This window comes from Amborella trichopoda, chromosome 12, assembly GCF_054954075.1.
Source record: "Amborella trichopoda isolate Santa Cruz 75 chromosome 12, AtrichopodaSantaCruz75HAP2 v2.0, whole genome shotgun sequence".
In the NCBI taxonomy this organism is placed as follows: Eukaryota; Viridiplantae; Streptophyta; class Magnoliopsida; order Amborellales; family Amborellaceae; genus Amborella; species Amborella trichopoda.
In genome coordinates, this window is record NC_142347.1 from 29,929,265 (window position 1) to 29,945,940 (window position 16,676).

The window sequence follows — 16,676 nt, forward strand, 5'->3', positions numbered from 1 at the left end:
TACTTCCTTGGGTAAACTCCACCTAAAAATAATTGTAGGGTCCCAAATTTTTTTTTCTCTAATTGTACTCATAGATTAAACTCATAAATTAACCTAAAAGTAATTTTAGCTTAAACTCATAGATTAACCTCCATAAATTTTTTTCCTCTAATGGTACCCTCTATGCATTGAAAAGAAAAGTCTCGAGATTGAATAGAGACCATCCATTTTTTAGATACTGAGATTTAAGTGTTAGAAGACTCAAATTTCAACCTTTTCTTTTTGTTAATAATCATCTAGTAATTCTTAAGTGGTTCCCAAAATTTTAAATTGAAAAAATCCTCCTAAGTAGGTCTTCCTACCAATGGAGTAGAAGTAAACTATGCTCCTGAGGGAGCATAGTGTAGTTCCTTTCTTTTATAGTTTGTAATCACATTTACTAATCTTAATAAAAATTATTTTGTACTGAACAATATATTAATTTAATATATTAAAGCCCCTGAAATTTGTTAATAAACAATATCTCGATAAAAGTTTGAAAAAAACACTTATCAACTGGGTGGATTAGCTTTCCACCAGAGTATTCAGCCGAATTAGTGATGCAATAAAAGAAGACATTAAAAAATAAAATAAAATAAAAAAGTTGCATAGAATCATCTTTCTCATATTTATTCAATGATTCCAATCAAGGTTTGAAAAACCATTAATTCGTACCGAAATTGTACGATTTGGATCGGGTATCGTCATCATAATTATAATCCTTTAATATATGAGCATCCGGCTATATCCCCCCAAATTGATGGATTTTTTCAACAATTTTTCAATAAAATATATTATAGTGTGGCCCACCAACTTCACTTATATAAGCCACTGGCTGTTATCGCGCTTACCTCATGAACAACCCCTTTCGCTGTTAACACTTTCTTCCACAATCGTCTGATATGGATTATCTCCAATGAAAGTTAGACATTTTCATTTCTAGGTTTCCATGAACTGACTCTCTCTTTCTCTCTCTTTCTGCTATGTTTCCATTAACATCTGTCTCTCATAGAGGGAAAAGTTCGTTTACAACTATGGAATAATCTATAAAATAAATTTTTTAGATTAATAATATATATATATATATATATATATATATATATATATATATATATATTATAATTTACAAAAAATAAAAGTATATATAGTAGTTTTAATTACATATAATTACAAAAAAAAATTCCATATAATTAATTTACAAAACTTAGTATAATTTTATTAAAATTATTCTTATTTATTTATCTTAATAACTTGTTAATATCAGTATAATCATGTGAATATGATTACATTAAAATTATGTTAATATTATTTTATGGAATAAATATAATTATGTAAAATTGTTTACTTATTTACTATAATTGCTTTAAAATTATCATTGCTATATTGAAATTTTTATTGTTATTAAATTGTCATGCTATTAATAAATTGTCATTGTTATATAAATTGTCATTGTTATATAAATTATGTTATTTCATATTTAATATAGATTGTAAATTTAAATTAATATATTTATAACTGTTTTGTAAATTCCGTATAATTAATTTACAAAACTTAGTATAATTTTATTAAAATTATTCTTATTTATTTATCTTAACAACTTATTAAAATCAGTATAATAATGTGAATATGATTACATTAAAATTATGTTAATATTATTATGTGGAATGAATATAATTATGTAAAATTGTTTACTTATTTACTATAATTGAGTTAAAATGATCATTACTATATTGAATTTTTTATTGTTATTAAATTGTCATGTTATTAATAAATTGTCATTGTTATATAAATTATGTTATTTTTATATTTAATATATAATGTAATTTTAAATTAATATATTTATAACTTACACATATATTAACAAAAAAAAAAGTTTATATAGAGCCTAGGCTCTAAACAATCAAATTAGAGCTTACTTTAGAAATTTCACTAGAAGAGGTTGTTTTGATGCCTAAATATCCTCAAATTGATCATCCCGACATCAAGATGCATGGATATGAGATAAAAATTGATTTCAAGTTTTGGAAATAGTGCATCTTGTAATGCAATTTTTGTATCGTCAACTTTCAAGATTTTCAAGTTTTCACAAATCTGCTCGATCTACACTATTTTTTAAACTTATAAATTTTATAGTTAAAGATAAAAAAAGTATTTTAAAGCTATCAGGAATATTTCCAATATTGAAACTACATTTCTCGATATTATTTGAAGGTGGGCTCTAATTTGATTGTTTAGAGCCTCGGCTCTATACAAACCTCACCCATAAATAACTTATTTTTAATTTGTTATTATTATAATAACTTATTTTAAAGGGCAATAAAAATTTAATATACTTTTAAATTGTATTAAATTGCTATTATTAGATAGAATATATAACAAGTTGTTCACGCAATCCTGAGGCATACATGGCGACTCGATGAATTTTCGAGACAATTTAATGAGTGGCACTAACATGATGAAGAGGAAGAACAATGTGGTGTTTCATTTTGGTATCAAGTTATATTTTAACTGTTGTATATTCCATTTTTAATCATGTATTTATATCCATATTTGATTCTTATAAGTTCTTTTTTCAGTGATACGAGTGAAAAATGGTTAACAAACATCCAAACAAAAAAACGTTTCAATATTCACATATTTTTACAAAATACTGAAAGTACGTAATATACCATTCTCAATTTTTTTAGAAACTAAAAAACCACTATTTTTAACGATTCTTCTACCCAGATTGACAATTCGCCTATCCAACAGGAGGCCGATCCATTTTTTTTTTTTTTTAAAAAAAAAGAAGAAGGTACTATTAGGTAAATTAGAGAGTGTAGAGCCGATTCCCAATATCTAGAAGAGAACAGGTTGGTTACCGTCAACCTAAATCTGAATCAACAATTCCTGGCTCTCGGGTAGTCTTTTAAACCCTTACCATGCCTAAGCTCTTGGTACTTTGCCTTTGGGCACCGTACCATTCAAGAACCTAACGGTTATTAAAACGAATAGGGGCATTTTAGATATTTAATGCCCTGTGGTGAGAATTTCGGGCACGAGCTAAATGCTATGTTTCATTCGAACTTCAACATAAAAGACGGAAAGAGTAGAGCAAAAATTTTAAATGGGTGCGGTTTGTATAGAGCCGACGCTCTAAACAATCAAAAGTGAAGCGCACTTTCAAATAGGGTTGAGAAATGTAGTTTTAATGTTCGAAATCTTTGTGATAGCCTTAAATTATATTTTTATTTTTACTTATAAAATTTAAAGCTTAAAAAATAATGTTAGATCGAGTAGATCTATGAAAACTTGAAAATCTTGGAAATTAATAGTCAAAAAATGCATTACAAGATACACTATTTACAAAATTTGAAACCTTGTCCAAAAGGTACTTTGTTTTTGAAAATCTTGTGACCCCTCTAAAATCAATTTCCAACACCTATTATGAAATATGTAGCTCAAAATTTTACAAATTTTAACCACTTATTTTTAGGGCGAAATAGTCTGTCTAGATAATTTTTTATAATATATATTATTTTTTAGAGCTTAAAATCCTAATTTTTTCATGACCATAATCTTGAAGATTGGCATGACTGAGTCGAAAGTTTTCAATACAAGAACTAAAACTTTATGCAAGTGGAGGTGAGGTTTTATTTATTTTTAATAAGACTGCAGCCCTATCAAAATAATTTCCATTAAAATAAAAATATTATTATTGTTTTTAGTTCAAATTTCGCGTAATAAATAGGGGAGAGGCTCCGCTGCCCATGTCCCACGTTCCCAACTGTTCCCTCTAATTTCATAATTACGGTAAACGTCAACTAAAACTTACTAAAACTACCCTCGATCATCATCTTTTCGTGAGAGACAAAAAAACCTTCCAATTTTTACACAGTTGCAATGGACCAAAATACCCTCGTCTTTCTTTGCCTTCACCATTTGTCCAACAAATCTCTTTTTTTATCAAAATTATATGTTATGATAAAATTTGAAGGTGCATTTAATTTATTTGTTTAAAATTACAACCTTATAGAAACTACACCTTTTATTTTTTGACTTTTAGTATGATGGGTCAAATGCAGCGAACCAAAAGAGTCTCACTCACCAAAAACATTAACACTCAAATCTTCCATTGGGAGGTATGTACCAACTAGAAGATTTTAATTAGGTTTAGCAATGGCCACGCTTGGGTGGGGTCACCTTTTGTTTTTACAGGGCTAGATTGAGCCCACCCCCTATATCAAGACAAAGAAGCCTGGCCCTGGCATTGTCAGGGTTGTGGCTGGTCTGGCCAAATACAAAAAAAGAAAAGAAAAAAAGGATAATAGGGTTATGCCTGGGTAAAGCATGCCAGCCCTAAGCGTAGGCCTAGCCCAACCATCGGGCTACATTCTATGTCCTAGGCTCTAGTTTTCTATGATCGGGCCGCCCAACTCATGGCCAGTACTGGTTTTAATTTTCGGAACAACGATTTCCAATAAGTTTTTAAAGTACATTTTACTTCTATAGCACAAAGTTGACTTCAAAGCCTTATATAAACTTTTCATGCACACACACATATGCATAATAACATATATACAGGTCAAGGGCGCACCTTAGAACCCCCCGGAAAATGTAGATGTGGCATTGGGAACTCTTATGGTGACCTAAGTATAATAATTGAAGGTTTTAAAATGTTGCAAATCTAATACATTTTTTGTTAATACTTGAAAATGAACACTCCATGAAATGTTTCTCAAGTTACACAATTTTTAAGGCTCGAAATTTATTTTTTCTAGATCCATAATTCTTGAGGTTAATTAGATGGATCCCAAAATTTGGGGATGTGAACTCTAAAGTCGGTCAATCAAACTCAAAGAAAAGAGAAATTAGCTCTCATTGTGCGTGCCTAAAAAAATTGGCAACCCAAGATTGCTCTAGATCACCTAAATTTTGAATGGGAATAATCTAAATGTTCAAGAACTCAAAATTCAATTTTTTTTACTTAGAAAATAATCATCTAGTTATAATTAGCTGGACCATGAATTTCAAACAAAAAAAAGTCTCCCAAGTGAGTGTTTTCCCCAATGGGGTAAATGTATAGTATGCTTTCGAGGGAGCATAATATACACACTCTTTATTATTTTCAATTTTTTTACAAAAATGCTATTTATCTTTTGTACATAGATGTTACAACGATTCCCACCCACTAAATGTGAGTCATGAAGTTAGAAATTTGTTTATTTGGAAAACATTTATAGAAGTGCCCGGCTCTAAACAATCAAATTATGGCACACCTCAAAATTTCATTAGAAGAGGTGGTTTTGCTGCCAAAATATCCTCAAATTGATCATCTAGATCTCATGATGCATGGAGATGAGAAAAAAATAGATTTCAAGCTTTGGAAATAGTACATCTTATAATGCATTTTTGAACCGTCAATTTTCAAGTTTTCATAGATATGCTCGATCCCTATTTTTAAAGCTTTAAATATTATAATTAGAGAAGAAATTATATTTTAAAGCTTTCACAAAGATTTCCAGTATTGAAACAACAGTTCTCGACACTAATTGAAAGTGTGATTTACTATGATTGTTTAGAGCCTCGGCTTTATACAAATCGAACCATTTTTTTTTTTTTTTTTGAACTTTGTAACACTCTCACAAGTACTCATTTTAAAATTTGAAAGACAATAATGATTGAGACCTCCATTTACAAAATACGAATGATCTCTTTATAAGCAAACTGAAATACATCACAAAATCACTCAACTTACTAGTGTCCTACAAATTAAAAACAGAAAAAAAAAAAAAAAAAAAAAAAAAAAGCCGAAAAAGGCGCCCCAGCCCCCCCAGCCCTGGCCCCACCGTAGGGACCGGCAACGACCAATGGCCATCAAAGGTAGTGGATTTCACGTCGGCCGCGGTAGTAAGTTCAGTACATTTTCAAGAGTCAATTTCGAGGGCATTTTGGTAAATTGGCATAGACGCTGGTAACTTTTCGGCAAGTTTTCAAAAGTCTTTGAAAGGCGTTTTCGTCCACGAGCTTCTCCTTTTTCTTATAATCTCTCCGTCTCTGTCTCTGTCCCTCTCTCCTCTCTCTCTCTGGTTTTTGGGCCGTGTCTCTTTTGATAACTACCACATGATTGCATTTGTAGTTTTCACAAAAGGATAAAGTGTGTTCCCTCTCTCTCCCCGGATCTCCTCCCTCCACATTTCATCTGTTCAAACCCATTACCAGATTCAATTCCTCTCTCTCTCTGTGTCTTGTTCCTCTTCGACTTTTGCGTCCATTAATTCAAAAGAGGAACTGGTTCACTCAATCTCTGACCCCAAAAGATGAAGAAGCCTCTCTCTTTCTTCATCTTCTGGTGTTTCCTGCTCTCGGACCTCGTTCATGCCAGAAATCACCATGTTTTTCCCCCCATTTTGGCTCCTGGTCTCCCCCCTCAAATACCCAACATTTCCCCAATTTCTCCTGCTTCTGAATCCATGGCAGCTGCTCCATTTGGTAACCATGAATCCTCTCTCCCTTCCCTTTATCTCTCTATGTGTCACTTCTACTCTGCATCTATCTCTGTTTCTCTCTCTCATTGTTACTTGTACCACTCTCTCACTGTTACTCTGTATCTTGTCTCTTTCACTGTCAATCTGTTTCTCTCTCTCTCTCTCTCTCTCAATGATGTTGTTGATTGTTTATAGTACATTTTCTGATGTTTAAGTGGAACTATTCTTTTTGAAACCAGGTTTGCAGATTGGAGTCCATGGGGACCGACACCATCACCATCACCAACTAAGGAAAAAATGGGTTTTATTGACCGCCATTGCTTCCATTGTTCCTTGTGTTATAATCTTCTGCTTATTCGCTCTGATTATTTGGTCAGCCATTTGTCGAAAAGCCAATCAAAGAAATGTACAGAGCTCAGGTACTTGAATTGTTGTTAGGAATGGCTCTTTTGTTTCACTTATTATTCCTTTTCATATTTTTAGTGGCAATGTGGTTGATTTCTCTGGAAATTTTGTTCTTAGAAACCACAAAGGGGACGACTTTGGGGCCTTTTTTAAGTAAGTTTAACTCTTTGAGGATGAATGGTAAGAAGGGATCTGTCTCTGTGATTGAGTATGCTTTTTTAGAAGCTTCAACGAATAATTTTAGCAGTAGCAATATTTTGGGGGAGGGTGGCTCTGGTCGGATATACAAAGCTCGGTTCGATGATAATATACTCGCTGCTGTTAAAAAGTTGGATTCAGTAGGACCTGAATCCGAACATGAATTCGAGGTACTCGATCCCCTCCTCTCTCTCGCTCTCTATATGTTTCCATCTCTGTCTTTGACACACACTCTCTCTGGATCTGAGTGAGGTGGGATGTGATGCAGAATGAAGTGGATTTGATGAGTAAAATCAGGCACCCCAATCTGGTTTCTCTTTTGGGTTATTGTGTTTATGGCCAGTCAAGATTTCTTGTTTATGAGCTGATGCAGAATGGGTCTTTGGAATCTCAATTGCATGGTACGCTTCTCTACTTCCTTTGCAATTTATGCATCTTGAATTATTAATTCGGAACCACCCACTAAAAAGAAGAAAGAAAGAGAAGATTACAGGGGGAAAGGAAGAAAAGGAAATGATATAAGCACAACAGGAGTGGAAATGGATGAATCAATGTCATTTGTGATATTTGCAGGTCCATCTCGGGGATCAGGACTAACTTGGCATCTCCGAATGAAAATCGCTCTCGATGCGGCAAGGTATTTGAATTCCATGACTTGGTCGCTTTCTTCAAATTATAACCTTGCTTTAAAATTTCATTCTTCTTTTTGTGAATTGTGGATAGCTAACAGCTTCTTCTGCTCAACAGAGGCCTGGAGTATCTTCATGAGCACTGTAACCCTCCTGTGATCCACCGAGACTTGAAATCTTCAAACATTCTTCTTGATTCAGCCTTCAACGCCAAGGTTCAACCATTTGTTTTTGTTCTGTTAGAATTTCAACAAAATTCCTTGTTCCCACCCCAATTGTTTCTCATGTTTTTGCGGTAGACATGGATTTGTTTTCTTAATTATCAGTTCCAATTGCTACTCCCTCTCCCCTGTCTCGTCCCCTGTGATTTTCTGGTGGTGGTTTAAAACAAGGATTCAGGCCGGGACTCACTAGGGTCCCAGCCCAAGTTGGGTCTGACAGACTCGGCTAAGTCTGTCCAAGATGATCAACTCGGGATTCGTGAATAAAATGACATAAAATATTGGGAACTGGCCAGACTCCACTGGTTCCCATTATTCTGTTAAAATAAAATCACATTAAAATAGCGGGAAGACATACTCGACTGGTTTCCATGATTCAGTTATGGACTCAGCAGCTTGCTGAGTTCGAATACCTTGGTGAGTCTGAGTTTTGTTTCAATAGCTTTTAGGGTTATGTTACATATTTGTTTTCTGAATTCCTAATTGGATTGCTCCATCACTCTCTTTGTCTCTCTCCTCTCTTCCCTTGCATGGTTGCATCAACATGTGTGCTTTCTCAATTTTGAGTGTTCTATTCTTGCTCTTGAATTTTTGGGGTTCGGTTACGTATTTGTTTTCCTGTGTAACTTCTTTGTCATTGACCTTTAATTCTTTTCTTTAAATTTGGCCATGGATACATACAGCTTGCCGATTTTGGACTTGCAGTAACCGTAGGAGCTCAATCCAAGACCAATGTCAAGCTCTCAGGAACTCTTGGATATGTGGCTCCAGAGTATCTCTTGGATGGTAAGTAAATTGTATCCCTATTCTTTGTGGGTTGAGCATCTGTATGCAGATGAATAACTCAGAATATGTGTTTATGATCATTGCCTGCATAATAGTTGTACTAATTGGGGTTTTGTTTCTAACACATCATCACCAGTCTTCAAATTTCTTAGGGATGAATTCTGATTCAAAGAAATGTCTTGGAAAAACCAAAAAGGAACTTTTATACTATCAAATTTTCTTTCAGGTTGAAGAGCATTTTATTTGTAATTAACAGGGGATTTCTTGTTCTTTTATGCTTGAAATGAGGAAAGCAAAATCCAAATTGCCAGATTGACATTATTCAAAAGCAAATTCCCACAATTTATATTACGAATATGGATTTAACGGTCACATTAGTGTACAATAATGTAATGTGTTATTCTGAAGAAAATCAAATAAATCATTATGGTTAATGCAGGTAAACTAACAGAGAAAAGCGATGTTTATTCTTTCGGGGTTGTCCTTTTGGAGCTTCTGATGGGAAGAAAACCAGTCGAAAAGTTGGCACCAGCTCAGTGCCAATCTATAGTCACATGGGTAACCATCATCTTCTTCCATTTCATTATTTTCGAGTCGATCTTTGACATTTCCACCATTAATAATGTTATGTTAGATTGCTTCCACCATCAGCAATGTTACGAGTGTTTGCCATTTTCGATTTACAGGCTATGCCTCAGCTGACAGACAGATCAAAGCTTCCAAACATCGTCGATCCTGTGATCAAGAACACCATGGATCTCAAGCATTTGTATCAGGTCTGTTCATCCTATTCCTGAGAGAGACAGAGGTACTTCCTGCCTCATGTGACCTACTTTATGGAGGGGGCAAAGAGAGAGGAGGGGAGAGAAAGAGAGAGTTCATACCCCATGTGAGCCACTTCTTTTGTTTCCCACTTCTTTTTGTTTCGCTTGTTCTAGTTATTATGTGTAGGGACATGTTTTTTTTTTGTGTTGCTTTTTAAGAGAGAGAGAGTTATTATTATTATTATTATTTTGACAAGAACACATTTCTAATATTACAACAATGTTACACATCAATAAAAGAAGAAATGGCTATAGATTGTAAAAAGACACACCTGCTTTGGCCAGAGAATCCGCCTTATGCCTCACGGTAAATATGCTGGAAAGTAATAACTCGGCATCGACAATGATCCAAAATTTTTATCCAAAATTCCTGCAAAATCCATGGTGGAGGTCTTCTAATAAAAAGCACCAGTTGATAACATTTAAAGAATCCCCTTCCACCACCCAACATTAATCAAAACATTTATTTTTCAAAATTCTCAAGCCATGCAACAAAGCCAAGAATTCAGCTTTATAAGCAGTAGCTTCCCCACATCGGCCTAAAAAAGAGTATAAAATCAGACCATCAGTGTTTGAAATTATTCCTTCAAACCCTGCTGGCCTTTGATTCGCCAGAGAACTCCCATCAAATTCAATTTAACACTTCCACCTCCCTCTCAGCTTGATTCTCAAAGCAATCTGCATAACCAAATTTCTGAGATTTATTTAACAAAACATCCACTTTCGACACTCCCATCCTTAGTCTTTGAAAACCAAAACCAAACATTATGAAGGATTCTCTCCTCAATCCTTCCTATATGATAACGAATTCCATCAAAGGTGCGGAGAGAGAGAGAGAGTTCATACCCGATGTGAGCCATTTCATTTCTTTCTCTTAACTAACCTTAATTGTTTTATAGAGAGAGAAAGAGAGAGACAAAGAGCTTCTTTGATGCCCACTGTGAGAGAGACTATTATTCTATAATGGGCTCACGCGTTGCTTCTTATTTGAATAACCTAGAGAGAGAGAGAGAGAGGACTTCATGCATTCTCACATAGGTTGATACATTGGTACACAGGTTGCTGCAGTTGCTGTGCTCTGTGTCCAACCTGAACCCAGTTACAGGCCACTGATAACTGATGTGTTACACTCTCTCATTCCTCTCGTTCCCATCGAGCTTGGAGGAGCTTTGAGAGTTTCAGAGCCAAAGCCCACATCTTCTCAGTGACGAATGATACAAGAAGCAGGCAAACTGAAAATCTCTTTCTACCTGCCAATGTTGCAGACTGCAAATCGGAGCTTTTATGGTGAAATTCTATTCTGCATTTCCACAATTCGTTGCTGCAAAATCCACGAGCCCCTTCCTGCATTGATTGGAATGATGATGTGTAATTGAGATCATTGTTGTAGATAGATAGAGAGCTACCCAATTCACAGGGACCTCTCATCCCTTACAAAATGGAGCTGTAAATTGGACTTTTCTTTTGTAGTTGACAGTGGTTCTTTTGCATACTAGAACTCATTACCTGTGAAGCAAACAAGGTATGACGAGGGTGCTTTGGGAACATTGCTTCCCTCTGGAGAGAGAGTCTTACTTCTCAAGTTCGCTACTTTAATGCATGTTGAGGGGAAGGCTTCAAACCCCGCACGAGAATTATAAGATTACTTAATTTTATTTAAATCCAAGGAGAATTACAGCCATTTCAGCACAAATGGAATTAGGAACTAGCAAACCCTCGATCGATCCACCTCTTGTAGCCAGCCAATCTGTAATTTCATTAGCCTCTCTATAAACATGTTCTGAGAACTAATATCCAAAATCTTCAACTACATTGATCTCAGATACCATGGCGGTCTAGCCTCCTTATTACACGAATTATTCATAGGGATTTTATACAATGAGACCATCTAGATACAAGGTTGTCACAATTACTTACAATCATCTGATGTGAAATTTGATAGCTTGGATGTGTCACAAAATTTGAAAAAAATTATTTTGAAGTTTGAGTTTGGTCAATGGAATAATTGCAGCCATTGAATTTCACATCCAATGGTCTGGATTAATGTGACCACCTTGTATCAAAGGTAAATAGTTTCATTCTATATTTTCCTTTAATCATATTAAGAGAATCTCCTTCAACCACACAATAAATAGCAAATCTCTCTCCACGAACGATTGCAAACCTTGCAAAAGAGCTGCCAATATAGTATGGTTAGCTTTTACATTGCCACGAGGATTTACATAACAAAATTTCACTCTACAAGCACAAACTTGAACCACACCTCTAATCCTTGCCACACTTGGATTTCTTATTGAGCTACAGTCAAAATTTCACTTGAAAACAATGGAGGCTCCCATCTTCTCTTCAGCCTTACTTGAACAGCATTGAGGTTGACAAGATTAGGCAAATTTAACTCAACATCAACCTTTGATACCCATTTTCCCTACTTAGCAATACCGAACCAACATCACAGACTATGTAAAATTCGATTTTTAATGATTTGACTATCAAAACATGTCCCTTCAAAAGTCATCATGTTTCTTTGCAACCACAATTCCCATAAAATAGCTGCTAAAAAATATCCTAAATAATTTTTTTTTCAACCACAATTCCCATAAAATAGCTGCTTGGAAAATATCCCAAAAGTTCTCATGTTTCTTTAGGTCCTCTAGGAGATACCGCTGATATACCATTCTTAAGAAATGTCCAACACCAAATATTATTGGTAAAGGGCAATGAAAAAGATAATAAACCTTTAGTATAGTCTTGCCTCTCTTCACAATGTTATCAATTGTAAACACCTTTTCCTTGCAACAATATGCATATGAATGCTTGGATCTTATAGGGGATCTTCCATTTTTAAATTTTATACAAATTAGGTTGACGACACCTGAAACGATCATGAAAAAGAATATGAAAGGCAGGTTTTACAGAATACTCAACATCATTTTCCCCCTCGCATACAGTCCCATCATCCACATTATCTAAAATATGAACCCCTTCTAGCTCCCTCAATAGATTTGTAAGTTGCATCTCAACCACATCAGGCACCCTATTATAAATACAATTGACATTCCATACCAAAGAATTCCCTTGCCCTGCATATACCTCATCGACCCTCGCCATAGGATGTGATATCCTTTGAAATAACTTCGGATATGAAAGTTTCCAAGAATTAGATCCAGCCCATTTAATGCCAAAAAGAGAACCTTATTTCCTCTGCCAACACGCCATATGATATATTGTTCTACAAAAGAGTGAGTATACAAAATTTCCTTCCATAGATGTGAATATTACGATACTCTACTTCCTCTAGCAATCAAATTGGAATATGCTATATCTCATACTTAGCCACCAGTACCTCTATCCATTAATGGTTCTCATTTTGCATAGATCTCCACCACCATTTTGCAAGAAGTGCTTGATTCACCAACTTTAATTTTTTCAAACCCAAACCACTATCTATCTTGGGTGTGCATATCCTTTCCCAATAAACCAAATGATATTTCTTCACTTTGTCATTTGGACTCCACAATAAGTTTCTCATCAACTGCTCTGTTCTTCTAACGACATCTTTAAACATTAAAAGCAAAGATATTTGACAAATAGGAAGTTTGGCCAAATAAATTTGAATCAAAGTTATCTACCCCCTAAAGGTCTAATATTTGTCCTTTATAAATGCAATTTTATTTGAAATCTCTTCAAAATTGGATCCCAAGTCTCCCTTGGCAACAAATATGAAATAAGCAAAGCTCAAAATATTACTAAGAAAACATTCCACAATACAAACCCAAACAAAAGTCAAAACCCTTGCAATTATTGAATTACATCCCACACCTACCATTGTAGTTTTTCCAAAATTTATCTTCGAACCTAATGCCAATTCACAATACCTTAAAAGCCTCGTAATCTTTAAAATTTGATACACATAAGTACCACAAAATGTGATGGTATCATCAATATGCTATCAATATACTATAGATGAATGATACAAGGAGCCTCAAAGGAAACCCTAAAGCCATTGAATCTTTGACTTTTCTCCACATTTCTTAACATCAAACTAAAGACTTGCAGTGACTAAGGTAAATATCAAAGCCAGAACGGGATCACCATTCCTTATCCCCCTAGATGCTTTGAAGAAATCATTAGGAGACCCATTCACCCACACAGCACTTCAAAGGCAGCTTAGAATCCACCTCCTCCAATTATCACCAAAACCCATGCGAAACAAAATTTCTTGAAGAACTTCCCATTCCATACTCTTGTACACCTTATCCAGGTCAAGCTTAATTACAATCGCCAGTATCCCTCTCTGTACACGGGAGTGAATGCACTCCTAAGCCATGATAACTCCTTTTGTGATCATTCTTCCACTAGTAAATGCTGATTAAAGTACAATTGAAAGTAACGGTTTTAGCCTCGCTACTTGGATTTTGGAATGACCTTGTAAATACTAGTAAGAAGATTGATGGGGTGAATATCATTCATACCTTCTATGGTTGACTTCATTGGAATCAAAGAACTATGTGTAGCGTTTATTCCTTTACTTAAAACTCCCCTTCCAAAAGTTCAATGACCATGAGTAGAAGTTCATCCTTCACCAGATGCCAAAATCCATATGCGTCAGGGGACTTATAATCCATATGCGCTTGGGGACTTATCTCCTGACAAAGAAAACATAGCCCCTCTCAATTCATCCTCACCCACCAACCTTTCCAAATCTCTTGCAACCTGGTAAGGCAAAAATTTGAAAGGAATCCCTTCCAAATCCACTCCGAAACTGATATTCACTTGAAAAAGTTTTATGAAAAGTTTTGTAGATTCCAACTCCAAAGCTTCCTAGTCACCTTCATCCAGTGTTCAAAAATTCGACTCGGGCCGATTACTCGGCCCATGCCCTAGCCGAGTACTTGCCCGAGTCCAAGTAACTCGGCTCGAGTAGAGCTGAGTACTGCAGCAGCTAAAAACTATTAAAAAAATAAAAAATGCAAAAAAATCCAAAATAATTGGAAAATATATTCGAAGTAAAATTTAACAAAACACAACTAATTGTGGTTAAAAAGAAGCAAAAAATCGATTTTAAAACATGAGTGTGTAATTGGGGTAATTTCAATTTTTTTTGAAAAAGATGGAAAAATGTAAAAATAAGTATTCATGACCAAAATACTTTCTAATCTTTGCCAAAAGGATGGATTTTCTATAAATAAAGCCTCATGTCAAATTCTCGCTTGAAAAATGCTTTCAGCAACAAAAATCTCCATGATGGCTCTAAAATCAATTTTCAATACCGACAATAAAAGTTGAAACTAAAAAAATATACAAATCTTGCCGAGCTTTGAATACTTATTTTAGGGAGAACTAGACGGTCTAGATAAAATTTAGAGCTTGAAATCCTAATTTTTTGACAACCATAATGTTCAAGATGAGATGATCGATGTAAACGTGTTCCAGTGCTTGATTTGCAATTTTCAATGAGTTATGAGGTCAGGCTGCAACCCTATCAAACCATTCGCCTTGCCAAAATGATAGAAAACATAAATAAATGTTATAAATATATTTTTAATATTTTGGGATTTTTATAAAGTTTTTTGCTTGTTTATTTTTTTATTTTTAAAATCCCCAAGTTGGACCTCCAACTTAGGACAGCTTCAGCTCGGCAAGGGCCTGAGCCCAATAACTCGACCCAGTCAAAAAGACTCAGCCGTCTTTTCGAACACTGCCTTCATCAACACCACTAAAAAGTATTCCTAAGATATCATTTTGTCTCCATCTTGCACTTGCTATGACCTGAAGAACTTAGTTAACATCTTGCTCTTTCAACTAACTGATCTGATATTTGTTTTCGATAAATCTCCTCCAATCTAAGTAACTCTCATGCATCATATTAATCAACTGCACCCTTTCCCTTCCATATTTTTTATTATAGCACCATTTGTTTGCACCTCATTTTCTATGGTTTGATACCTTACCAAGGTTTCATCAATTTTATTTCTATTATACAACTTCTTCTCCTTCTTGCGTCCTATCAATTTATGCTTAACATTAGCAACTTCTCATGTTGTCTAAAACCATGCCAACCATTAAACAACATTATTCTATCAATTTATGTTTAACATTAGCAACCTCTCATGTTGTATAAAACCATGCCAACCATTAAACAACATTATTATTCTATGTATACTTAACAAGTTCAACCTCCTCCAACCAAGCAATTTCCATACGAAATGGTTTTGGGCCTATTATATTATTATCAATTTGCGTCAAAATTGGAATATGATCTGAAGACTAGCGTCGCATAGAGTTCACATGCACCAAATGAAAGTGTGCATCCCATTCACTTGAAAAACCTATCCAGTTTGCTCATAATCAAGTTATGAATACAATTATTAGGCCAAGAGAACAAAGTTCCAGGACGTAAATCCAAAAACCCATGATGCAAAGTGAAGTTATTAAATATTCTCATAAAAGCATTAGTAGAAGAGTGAGAAGAAGTTTCATCTGGTTATCTATTAAGTTAAAATCACTACCCATGCACCAAGGAAGATTCAAATCCAATACAACACATGAATATCTTACAAAAATGACCTTTTTAAGCCGCCTCGTTCAATCCCTACATATTTAACATCACCCATTGAAAGATGAAAAAGGTCCTTAAAAAACAATTGCTATAGTTGTATCTTTAAGAATAACATCAACACAAAGTAAAGTAGAAGAATCCCACAATATCTATACCCACTGGACAACTCTACAACATCTATACCTAGAAAAGCACACGGACCCCATAACCTAAGTTTCCCTCACATTCCACACAGATGGAATTGGGAGCTTAGAACATCTGGTTGTTGCTTCTTCGCAAAAAAACATGACCTCTTTTTCTACAGACTCCTCCTAAGCCCCGCATGTTCCAACTAAAGATTTTCATGAGCAAAGGAAGTTAATCCACACCTGGCAATGAAACCATCACAGACATATATAGAAGTATCATCATCATCTTCTTCTCCCCTACTCTCCTTGATATGAATTACAATCTCCCACCTACTCCACTAGCCCTTATAGCAGCGACTCTTGACAAGGTCTCCAATCCATCCACAAGATTGTTATCCACTTCGCCATCCACATTCTCCTTCGAAGCCCAATGTGCTCCTT

The 16,676-nt window shown here is 34.8% G+C and overlaps 1 protein-coding gene across 1 annotated transcript; it reads left to right on the forward strand.

Annotated features, from left to right (window-relative positions):
• The first annotated feature begins 6,009 nt into the window (after nt 1-6,009).
• On the forward strand, nt 6,010-11,066 carry LOC18438531 (putative receptor-like protein kinase At1g80640). Its single transcript, XM_006848714.4, has 10 exons — nt 6,010-6,489; nt 6,725-6,904; nt 7,008-7,258; nt 7,357-7,489; nt 7,662-7,725; nt 7,836-7,932; nt 8,622-8,724; nt 9,164-9,282; nt 9,411-9,500; nt 10,607-11,066. Exons 1-10 carry the CDS (start codon nt 6,318-6,320, stop codon nt 10,754-10,756), a joined length of 1,359 nt encoding a protein of 452 aa, XP_006848777.1. The 5' UTR covers nt 6,010-6,317; the 3' UTR covers nt 10,757-11,066.
• Nucleotides 11,067-16,676: the final 5,610 nt, after the last annotated feature.

Bases quoted from the DNA above. Each gene is read 5' to 3' on its own strand.
- LOC18438531 (XM_006848714.4), top strand. From the start codon at position 6,318: ATGAAGAAGCCTCTCTCTTTCTTCATCTTCTGGTGTTTCCTGCTCTCG. The intron at 7,933-8,621 runs GTTCAACCATTT...GGATACATACAG, and splicing joins ATTCAGCCTTCAACGCCAAG to CTTGCCGATTTTGGACTTGC. The intron at 9,501-10,606 runs GTCTGTTCATCC...ATTGGTACACAG, and splicing joins ATCTCAAGCATTTGTATCAG to GTTGCTGCAGTTGCTGTGCT.